Consider the following 11,420-nt stretch of genomic DNA (forward strand, 5'->3'; position numbering starts at 1 on the left):
CTGCTTCTGTGTTGCTAAGATGATTTTATACTCTTTGAGTTCAAGGATATGTCTTAATTGGTCTGGTGCTTAATTGAATAAAGAAATCATTGAGATTGGAGAATAATGTTGTACTGTTTTGTTCTTATTGCACTTTACACTAAAAACAAGGCACATGTTCAGTGAGTTGTGATTAACAGTAGCTCTGAAGAAACTGAAATCTAAAGACACAATCCAAAACACATCTGTTAATTAAAGATGAAGACTGGAATAGTGGAGAGGTAGAAACATTTTACCAATCACTAACATGTCCACAAGGATTACTTATTTTCACAATGTAAAAATTGAAGGACTTATAGTGGCTGCCAGTATTACTCAAATTACGCCCATACTAAGCATATTGTAGCTATTACTGTTTACTACCTCTATGAAGTCACTTGATCAGATAATTGATTGGTATAAAAAAGCATTGATAAGCCTGTTTTGTTCCCTTTCAAGGGAACATGCATTTGTGGGATGAGCAGCAGAACTGAGTACGGGTGTTGCACCCATGAAAAGTTTGCCAACACAAAATGGCCTGAGGAAAAAGAAACAGTGCTACGTTATAAAATCAATACACTGCCTCTCCCATAGGCAAGGTGAATGCACCGTCTACACACAAGCAGTGTTCAAAAATGTTTAGACAGTTCTCCCAAGCAACGCCAAACGCAGTTTATATTTACATAAGTAAACAATGTAGCATGTTCATTAAAAATATATTTATTGGTGCATTCTCTTTGGTTTGTCCACAATAGTTTTTTTCTGGATTCAAAACAAGCCTTCAGATGCAGTCCTTATTGAAGATAAGTTTCCTTCGCTGGCTGTCAAAGTTAAGGCAGCGTTGGGTGATACGTTTGCCCCCCCCCCCCTCATGTAGAGACGGACCACTTTCTCTGCAGGGAAATTAGAGCCAATGTCTGTATTTCCATCTCTTTAAAGAGTGCAAATACTGCATAATTGATGAAATAACTAGACTGGATGGCTCAGTGTGGCAGGTTGAAAATAAAAATCTATTACAGATGATGTGCATCTTAAAACAAACTACATAGTTGCACTCTGAATAAATAGGTAAATATAAAGTAAACTAAAGGCCGCGATATGACAGAGCACATCATTTGTTTGTTAATTTGCTGTGAAGTTAAATGACGTGGGGTGTTTTTTCAGCACTGAGTTGAAGTTCTTTTCAACTCGAGTTCGAGTTCACTCGCAAAAAAGTTTTTTAAAAATGCAACACGCCCATCAACGCAAAAGCAGCGAGCAAAACATTCACTTTCATTTTAAACAATTAGCCAACAAAAATTTGCCCCAGGCTGCTCAAAACACGCTGTCTGATCGGGGTCTAACGGTGCATTTATCAAAGGGGAGGATTCCTGAAATCTGAGTAACAACATAGCAAAGTATGAGGCTGTATAATGCATCTTCCTGCGAGTAAAAATGCTGATGCCATGTTTCTTGTGCAACTGATGGTGGTAAACGGAAAAGTATAATGGAACTTTTGGCAGCAAGAACGCCACTGCCTTTCAGCAAAGAGTCATAAATCTAAACACTCAAACTGCAAGACACAAATAAGGAGAGATGAATGGGTTTAGAGTCTTTCTTGTTTGGGTGACTAGTTGATGTTGACAAAGTTGTGCCCCCGTGGTCATCTAGCCGACTTAACAGTAACCAGTTGTCAAGTCCCCTGTGCAGATCCAATCTGAAACAAAATTAACATCTCGGGTTGGTTAAAGCTGTGTAAACCTACAGCACTATAAATAGATTGTTTTACAAGTAAAGACATCCACTGAATGAGCAACAGTAACTAACTGAGTGTGACCACACTACAGTGAATCCTGATAGGTGGTTGTACTCACTGTGTAGATGGCTGGGGTGAGGCCTTAGTCGTACGCCATCTCTTGACTCCTCCGCACACAGCGTGCCACCTTTTTCTTAAAAACTCCTTTAGGATCCTCTCGCCACTCTTTCTGCAGAATATAACAGACATAACACAAAAATATATAAAAAATAAATTGAAAATAAAAATAGTGCAACTCTTTCTTCCGCTTGTGCTTTGTTTCTAACTACCTCCCAACTAGTGGTGAGAATAACCAGACGCCTTCCGATACCATATCATCACGATACTTATGCCACAGTACGATATTACTGCGATTTGAAACATATTGCAATATACTGCAATTTATAACCTTTTTTCCAACTTTTCCCCAATGTCAAATGGTGTCCCCAAAAGGAAACTTTGTCAGCATCTGTTTTAACTAAAAAGATACATTTCTCTGTTTGTTGATATCACTTACATTTTTTTGCTGCTAAATGCGATTGCCAAGCAGACAAACTGACCAACACATAGATAATAAAAGATCGATAATTGGCACCTGTGTGTTGATACAGTATTGCCACTGAAAATATGGCAATACTATGCTGTATCGCTTCCCCCCCCCCCACCCCTACTCCCAACACAGCTAAGCTGATAGATGTTTACTACATTTCAAAATAGTGTATTTTTCTGTCTCCCAGCAGCCTCTCTGAAAAAAAGAGATAGGCCCGTTTAAACCAACAAAGACTCAACATGGCCTTGACAGGCTGTGATTTTTCTCTCAAAAGGGACCCACTTAACTCAGCCCACTTGTTTGGATTTCCATTAGAAAAGCAAGATTAAACTGTGGTGACTGTGAAACAAGCTGTTTGTACCTTTTGTACTTTTGCACACTTTCCACATGTATACACAGAGATCATAAATAAAATGTTTCCTATTGTTTCACATGGCTTGTCTGACCTAAATGTTGTGTGTTCAGCCAAATAGTAAGGTTCAAATTATGACAGAGACAGACAGACAGACACACACAATCTACAAAGTAACCCCAGCTTGAGATTGTTCTTATGAGACAGTGGGCACTTACAGCTGCATCTACGTTGGCAGGAGAGTCTCCGTTGGGGTCTGCCAACATGGAGATGACACTGATCATTATGGTCTCCACTGTGTGGATTGGCAGCCAGCGCTCTTCAGGCTTCTCATAGCCATACTTGTCCTCGCCGGGTTCATGCAGGATGGAGATGCAGACGTCGCCATTTTTTGCCACTGGCAGAAAACAAAAATTAACAGAGATTACTGACACGTTAATACTAAAGCAAAATGTGAGATACTACATTGTAGCTCTGCACTCAGCAAAACTCAAGCCTAATACATTTACAGTAACCCAGTTACACTGACTTTTGTCGGGGGGCCTTTACCTTAGAACTATTATCTGCAAACTAATATACTTACAGCCACCAGTGGCCACTGTTTAAGGGGGTTTCTCACCTGCACTTTAAGTCTGGTTAAATCAGACTCTGTTTTTTTTTCCCCCTTGGTGCGACTTGTTTAGGCAGGTGTGAACACAGTAATCAACTCAGGTGTGGACCCAAACAACCAAACCGAGACTCTTTAGAGGGGGTGGTCTCGGTCCAGTCTCAAACGAACTCTGGAGCGGTTTGTTTGCGGTGGAAACATGATCCGACCCAGTTGTACTCTAAGCTCTGCAAGTTTGAGCTAAACAGCTCCTGAAGCCAGGTGTGCATTGCATCCTGGGATGCAGGAGAGCACGTAAATTGTAGCAGCTCATGTCGTAGTGGCAGCTAGGAATGTAACAAAAATATGCGCTAGCTCAGAACACAGGACCTTCCTCATGTACTTCCATGAGGAAAGTCCTAGGCTCCTGCCCCGTGACACATGTGACCAATAAGCTGAGCAAACGGTTGGTAGTGATGCATTTTGGACCGCTTGGATTATACAAAGGGGAAAACGCTCGGAGGTTACAAATTCATTATGGAAAAAAACTCAAATGTTACTATATTTTTACCAAATACCTCACTATCGATACCGCAACGGTATTGTAGTGTTGACGATTGGTGCTCTCACAAAATTTTTATAGAATGAGATTTTTGTTAAATAATCTACAGTAATGTTAATAAAATGACTAAGTGGGTAAAAGAAAATAATAGAACAGTTATAGTCTGGTAAGTTCAAGTTCTGGTAAGACTTTCCTGTACAGCAACCTTTAAACCAGGAAAAAAACAACACTTATGCCATATTATGATATCACTCTATCAAAAATCTAAGATAATATCTAGTCTCATGTCACAATATCAATATAATATTGATATAATGCCTAGCTCTATCATCAACTGATTCAGACCAGAGCAAACAACCTATAGGCGTAAAAATGCCCTAAGTATTAAAATGCCATTACAGAAAATTGAGTCCATTTCCCACGAAAAGAGACCAAAAATTGATTGACTTGACTTTTTTTTTTTTTTTCAATGGAATATAAAACTTCTAAGGGATTGTAATGCACATTTAAGCATGTAACAACAGTATTAACATAGGCTACCTTAATATTGGTTTTCACACCAAATGCAGACCAAAAAAAAAAAGGTTTTGAATACTTTCCTTAATGCAGATTAATTAGAGATACAGTGGCCTGGTAAGTAAGTCCTTACCATTTGGATGCCAGATTTCTGTGACGAACTTCATCTTGGGAGGCCTCAAAGGATAGTTACGGGGGAAGGTTAAGGTGGCTTTGAAGAAACCTCCTTCACTGCAAATAGCAAAGAGGATTGTGTTAATATGTACACTGGGTATAATGAGTGAACAGCTCAGTAACAAATCAAAATAAGTTCGCGGTCAAGGGATTTTTCTCACAACAATGTGTCTTGAGGTCCAATGACGACCACTTCCCACTGATAGATGTCATCATCATCTACGAGACCGGCAGAAAAGCCTTCCACTGGGTTCTTGTTGAGCTCTGAAATTTAAGTTGCAGTTAGTCTAGTCTCGCATTGCCAGACCTATCTCCACAGCGCTGTGGAGGAGACGCATTGGCTTGTGTGTGGGGATTTTGAAATGCCTTCAGTGGTTATTGAGAAACACTCAGCTAGCATTAGTCACAGTCGGGCTATCTGTGACGTTGCACGTGCATTTCAACGTTGTTGTCACTAGCCGCATAACTAACTGTTACGTACAAACGTCAGCAAGCGAAATAAAACGGTCGAATAAAACTTAATAAAACGTTACCGTAATATAAGATCTAGCTAGTAGCAACAATTCTCGTCAACGTTAGCCAACTTACCTGCTAATTGTTTACGTAGTAACAACGAGGATTGTCCCGTCATTGTATAGCCGACGTTATGAATTTGTAACCCCGTTATTATCTGTCAACACGGTTAAATTAAACATTGGGTAGATAATATACCTAGCTAAAACAAACCGTCCACGTTTCTCCCGTCTTTCTCTCTGCTCTCTGACAAGACCAATAACATAAGTGGAAAAAAAAGAAGAAAAAAACGAATGGAGGCAATTTGCCCTCGGTACAACCTTTAAGGCAAGCCTTTCTTTCAGGCGTTTTACTCTCCCCAATAAGGTCTAATTAATTGAAATTTAGTTTCAAACCCAAGGTCTTCGCTAAGCTATAGGGCTGTTGATTTTGGCAAAAGAACGCGGGATGTATTACTCACACAGCTCAGAAAGTACTGCCTTGCAGGCCTAATCCTGGCCTAAATCTAACCTGTCTTTTCTTCTTCGCGGGACTCCGCAGCTGGATATAACCCCATTTAAGCATTACTGCCACAAATAGTTTGTAAGGGTTACTGCATGTTCTGTGTTTGCATCTCAAGGTGTAGACATACGGTCTATGGGTGTAAACGTGTGTAAACAATGCAGAAACATAAAGCCAACATTTAAAACTACAATATAATAAACCAGTATTTCCCCAGCACAGTTATAATCCTGGTAATGTGAAGAAGCTGCTAACAGTATTTAGACCATTGTGTTGGTAAATGAACTTTACAGAAAATATATTGAACAGGAAATGAACAGAACATGAAAAATCCTATTTGTTAGAAAATTGTGACTATGTCCCCGCCCCCTGCGTGCACTGAACGCTGACCTGCAGTGCATCAAACATCTTTGGTATAAAACGCAGACTAAAACCCATGTGTAAGGCTGAATCTCATTTCTCTGTCTTATTGCCTGCTTGTCCTCAAATGGGAAAAAAAATCCCTGCGCTAAACTCCATGTAGCCTAAAACAGTTTCTCAATCTTAATTATCCTTAAGTGTCCCCTGCTGAAATAATGGCATACCCTACTCCCTTTACTACCTCTTAGTTGTTTCATCCCCTCCTTTATCACTCTCAGATCCCTCTAAGGCAGCTTTCAAATCCACCTCATGTCACTCTATTCTTCCCCCATAACTTCCTAACTTTCCACACCTACATTTGCTTCAATCTCTAAAAATACAAAAGCACTTCCTGTATCTACTCAACTCAGTGCCACTAAAAGCTCCAAACGGTGTTGGGCTCGACCAGAGATCCTTCCACTAGCAGTGTTGTCAATGCATTGGCTGAAGAAAATACCTGTTTGTTGCTTGTCTCACTCTGGTGAAAATTGACAATCCCTCTGGCAGCAGCCTTTTCCAAACAAACTGTACTACAAATCTATCTGTGAAAAAATCTGCAGGTGCAAAACTTATTTTCATAACCTAACCATCATCTGGCTAATCTTCTCTAGTACTGACACATATATATCAGGATTTGATAACAGCCATGATCTAATACAGGGAGAGGTTGTGTGACCTTTCTCCACCTCAGTCAATCCCCAGAACCCCAGTACATCCATCTTTTTTTTTTCCTCTGGTTTCTCTGGATGAACCTAAAGTTTAATAGTATTTACAATAACATGTATTGTGCTTTTTGCTACAGCAAATTGCAGTACATATTGGGGTATTATAACCTCTTGCATAGGCGTAATTTTGGGGAGGGGGGACCAAATTGGTCAGTGAAAACAAAATGATGCCCCTGTCCTCTTGTCTATCTCCCTTTAGCTTGTATGTCTCCTGCATGTTATAACACATATTGGTAGAGAAATTAAACCACAAATAAGTCCTCTGAACCAGCCTTGCTTCTGGAGCTTGTAAACATTTATTACCCACTCTATGGTCTTAAACATAACAGCGTCAAACTCAAGTGGCCGGTATACACCTCGGTGTGTGACAGGCTTTTCTGGTTTGAAAATGGAAACACTGCATGTTTTCCCCTGACATTTAACACTTCACCATCTCAAACATCCCATTGCTAAGGTCATTCATTACTTAAAAGATTCAGCTTTGTATTGACCCGTGCAGTTTGGATCAGAGCTTTTTCTAATTTATTACGCAATGGGTTTTCTTAACATTTTACTCCTCATCTTCAACGCTTAATATTTACCCAAGAATCCAGACGTTACATGTGGTGCCCACACTTAACATTCATTTGTATTCTAATAAACTTATTTGACCAACCATGCTTTCACCACTCATGTTTCACAACCTCCAATGCTTCAGTGGATTTAATTATGGTTTCCCAGCCACTGCTCTTAACCTCTTATGCTCTACCATGATTTATTCTACTGGATATCTTCTCACAGCTCTTTTTACCATCTACATTATTACAAGTTTCATTCCTCCAAATGAGGTTCAACAAACTGTAAAATACCCACTTTATATTCAAAAATATCAACAAATCTTTTAATAATAACAATAACACTAATAATTATAATAATGTATCCTTTATTAATCCCGCAAGAAGAAATGACAATTTACACACTGTTGTAATTACACTCATTACACACAGGCCTGAATACAGACATATGCTGAGTACCTATACATGCACTAACGGAGAGATGTCAGAGTGAGGGGGCTGCCTAAGGAAAGGTGCCCCGAGTAGTTGGGGGTTCAGTGCCTTGCTCAAGCTTGGCAGTGCCCAGGAGGTGAACTGGCACCTTTCCAGCTACCAATCCACCACCATACTTTTGTTCATATGGGGACTTAAACCAGAGACCATCCGGTTCCCAACCCCACTCCCCACTGACTGAGCCACCCCCTAATTTGTTGCCCATCAGCAGCAAAATATACAACATACCAATGCTATGTCATTGTCCTGAACTCATTTGCATTGTGACTGACATCCTATCGTTTGTCTTCTTATCTTCCACGAAAAAGCCCTCTATATACTATGTTTATGCCATACATGTATGCTATATTTGTGCAACTCCACTACAACAACCTCTGAATCCTCCAGCAACTTTTCTGTTGCTTCAAGCAGCACTCCAGTCACCTCAGGTCTTTTACTGACTTGTTTGTCTTTGGCCCACAGGCACCCACGATGAATGCAAAGAAAAGACTTCTATTCAAATATGTTTCAGGAGGACTTCCTACTTGGGTTGGTCTTGAGGATGATATTTTTAAACTCGCAGATCCTGCCGCAGCCAAATGTTTGTTGGCTGGATGGATTAATGTACGGAGGGATGGATGGATGGATGGATGGATGGATGGATGCATCCATCCTCCATGTTCCTGCTCAATATCCTCTGCTACAAATCTCCATGTCTCTCTGTCTATCTGTCTGTCTTTCTCTCTCTCTTTCTCTCTCTCTCTCTCTCTCTCTCTCTCTCTCTCTCTCTCTCTCTCTCTCTCTCTCTCTCTCTCTCTCTCTCTCTCTCTCTCTCTCTCTCTCTCTCTCTCTCTCTCTCTCTCTCTCACCCCCAACCGGTCGAGGCAGATCACCGCCCACCCTGAGCCATGGTTTTTGCCCGAGGTATCTGCCTCTTAAAAGGAAGCTTTTCCTTTCCTCTGTTGCCTAGTGCTTGCTCTTGGTGGGAACTGTTGGGTTTCTGTAAATAACATCACAGTGTACGGTCAAGACCTGTTCTTTTATGAAAAGTGCTGTGAGATAACTGTGATTTGGCGCCATATAAATAAAATTCAATTGAATTGAATTGAATGGATGAATGGATGGATGGATGGATGGATGGATGGATGGATGGATGGATGGAACTTTGAATGCTAACACCACTGGCATAAGACAGAAACTACTGTATGCTTACTGTAAATGCTGCTCTCAGTTCTATGAGGTAATCATACTATTAAATGCTGTATCATTAGGCAGTGATAGAGCACAGTGATAGAGCTGCATGCATTTGCCCATGTGCACATTTTCAAAGATTGCACTGAAACCTAAGGGGGAAAAGATACAGAGCCCTGGTTAGTGGCTAATAGCAGGTCATTTGTTGCATTGATTAGAGCTGTCTCATTGCCGTTCTGAGGTCGAAACCGCATTGGAGTATGCTATTGATATTCTTTAAACTAAGAAAGAGAACATGTTGCTGACCTACACCTCTTTTCTTTAGAATTTATGATGAAATGTAAGATTAGAAGTGGCTTAAAAAGTGCACACTTCCAGCCATTGAATTGTACCTGTTGAAGCCTGAAACCTGAAAATCAGATATTTAATCCCTGTATTTTTACAAAAAGGTCATAAAAGTCTGATGAGAAAAAAAGATTAAGTGAGAGATTATAACCAACTATGACCAATCAATTGATTTTTATATAATGTCGCTTCTATATATTGTATAAATGTGTAACACCACTTGAGCCACGGTGAAACGTTTTATGTAAATGGTTGAAATGACAATAAGACAGACTAGAGTTGAGTTGAATGCTTCACCGTCTATGTCATTAAACAATAGGCGTGGTTTGGGAGTGGACTCTTTGAGCACCGAAGCAAGTGCATTCTGGGATTTGGTGTCTTTCATCCGCATTAGCCAAAAAACATCTTTTCCGGCTTTTAGTCGGCCTAAAAGGCGAAAAGAATTTCCGATTTCTACTACATAAGTGACTTAATTTAAAGCTATTCATATTTCCAACGGTGAAATATCCCTTTAAAAAGCAGTAAGGCAACATCCGTGTCTGACCTCAGTCCCTTTCCTTTTTTAAGCTCTCCAACTAGGAAAAGCCGCAACATTAGTTATCTGTGTTTGTCTTTTCTGTTGGCCACCTTCTTTTTGTGATTGTAGTCCTTCTAATAAATGTGTAGGTCTTTTCTTAGCAGTACAATCACCGACTGAAACATTTTGTGGGCGTGTGATGTACAACGCATCCCTCCAGAAAGTCGCCGTACTACACCATTTTGTAAACACAGCCATACTGAGAAATCCTGTACAGAGTCAGTTTTGTGGAGCTGATAGGCTTAATTCGCTTTGAATCAACTTATTTATCAATGGCTTTAATGTAACAGACAATCAACAACATGGAATAGTCGCGCACTATGACTTTAAGGCAGACACAAGTTTCAGGCACTGCTGTTTATCAAAAAAATTATCAATGGGGACCCATAGACTGTACATATATTGACGGTCTATGGGTGGACCAGCATTTGCTGATTCAAGTGTTACTCAACATGAAAATATAATCAAAGTTACTTCCCAATGTTGTGCACGAACTATGGTCTCACCTGTGAATTTGACCCTGTGCACTGATGTTTTTCATTTCTTGTAGAGTGAGCTAAAGAAATCTTAGTTGACTTTGTGAATTAACTTTGTCAACATGCGTCTGATGGCTTGTTTCTCTAAGTTTGTTCATGTCGGCAGTAATCAAAAAAGGTATTGTTAGAAAAATGTTCTGCCCACACGTGCTGACAATGTCACAGTAGTCTTTCATACTCTCCCATTGCAAACTGTCTTTTTAATGCAGTCTGTTGCCGATATTGGTGTTTTGATGTAAAGTGGAATCTGGGTGTGTTTTCACAGTTACAATGCTATGTGCTTAAATGTTTATAGACAAAAGTTAAAGTTAAAAAGACTGCATCTTTGTAAATAGTAAGTGTAACATTTCTTAATTCATTAATTGTTTATATTAATGGGGACGGGATACTACTCATGAAAATACAAAATAGCATGGTCGGAGAAAGTCGTTGTCATGGTGCTTAAGCAATTAGCGGAAAGGTTGTTAAACCGAGAGCCGGTGGGATTACTCACTCTCTTGGGACTATGATAGTTGTATAAGGGGTCACAACTATTTGCAGGTTGGAACCAACAGTGCTTGTTTTTTTCTAGTCCTCTAGGGATTTTGAACCTTATACCCCTTAATATTTAGTAAAGCCAAGTGAAGTAATTAACAGATTAAAACCTCAGAGGTGCGGAGGAAGTGTGCTAATCTCCATTTGTTTGTTTTTATAAAACGTGACATACACATGTTTATCTGTGTATCAAACCATTATTCATTCAAAGTAGTTTCATTTATCAGAATGTATTGAACCAGTGGCTTCTGTTTAGAATTGAAACATTTTGAATTTAAATTTAATTAAGGATATGAAAGACATTGTCACGTAGATCTCAGTCTTTTTAGCACTTGGTTTGTTTTAAAGAGACCATTTTAATTTTAACCTCAGTTCATCTCTTGCTTTTCTTTTCTTAGCTGAGGATGTTTGCAGCACTTTTAATGTTGTTGCACTTACAATGACAATAAAGTAAATTCTGATTCTGACCTGAAGGGGCTCACATTTCTTTTACGTAACGAATTGTATCACTAAACAAGGCTCAACTGAAGAACTGTTTGAAT

General features: G+C 39.6%; 3 protein-coding genes across 3 annotated transcripts in view; 2 read left to right on the forward strand and 1 right to left on the reverse strand.

The window, feature by feature from the left end:
• The window catches only part of arpc3 (actin related protein 2/3 complex, subunit 3), a 3,506-nt gene extending 3,406 nt beyond the window's left edge, over positions 1–100 (forward strand). Inside the window, exon 7 of the mRNA XM_034895423.1 lies at positions 1–100. This exon is cut by the window's left edge and continues 124 nt beyond it. The gene's annotated coding sequence lies outside the window, so the exon portion shown is untranslated.
• Positions 1–9,512, forward strand: part of gpn3 (GPN-loop GTPase 3) — a 16,009-nt gene extending 6,497 nt beyond the window's left edge. The window contains exon 9 of the mRNA XM_034895419.1: positions 9,500–9,512. The gene's annotated coding sequence lies outside the window, so the exon portion shown is untranslated. The remainder of the gene's footprint in view (positions 1–9,499) is intronic.
• On the reverse strand, positions 723–5,523 carry ube2g1b (ubiquitin-conjugating enzyme E2G 1b (UBC7 homolog, yeast)). The gene is made up of 6 exons (XM_034895424.1): positions 5,121–5,523; positions 4,694–4,796; positions 4,492–4,589; positions 2,913–3,091; positions 1,872–1,982; positions 723–1,714 (listed from the first exon to the last, which is right to left on the reverse strand). Exons 1-5 carry the CDS (start codon positions 5,161–5,163, stop codon positions 1,896–1,898), a joined length of 510 nt encoding a protein of 169 aa, XP_034751315.1. The 5' UTR covers positions 5,164–5,523; the 3' UTR covers positions 723–1,714; positions 1,872–1,895.
• Positions 9,513–11,420: the final 1,908 nt, after the last annotated feature.

Source organism: Etheostoma cragini, chromosome 16 (assembly GCF_013103735.1).
Source record: "Etheostoma cragini isolate CJK2018 chromosome 16, CSU_Ecrag_1.0, whole genome shotgun sequence".
Classification (NCBI taxonomy): domain Eukaryota; kingdom Metazoa; phylum Chordata; class Actinopteri; order Perciformes; family Percidae; genus Etheostoma; species Etheostoma cragini.

Excerpts from the sequence above, each read along its gene's own strand:
- ube2g1b (XM_034895424.1), bottom strand. The coding sequence starts at position 5,163 with ATGACGGGACAATCCTCGTTGTTACTACGTAAACAATTAGCAG. Across the intron at positions 4,797-5,120 it reads ACTACGTAAACAATTAGCAG|AGCTCAACAAGAACCCAGTG; the intron begins GTAAGTTGGCTA and ends CTTAAATTTCAG. Across the intron at positions 3,092-4,491 it reads AGAAATCTGGCATCCAAATG|TGGCAAAAAATGGCGACGTC; the intron begins GTAAGGACTTAC and ends GTTTTCTGCCAG.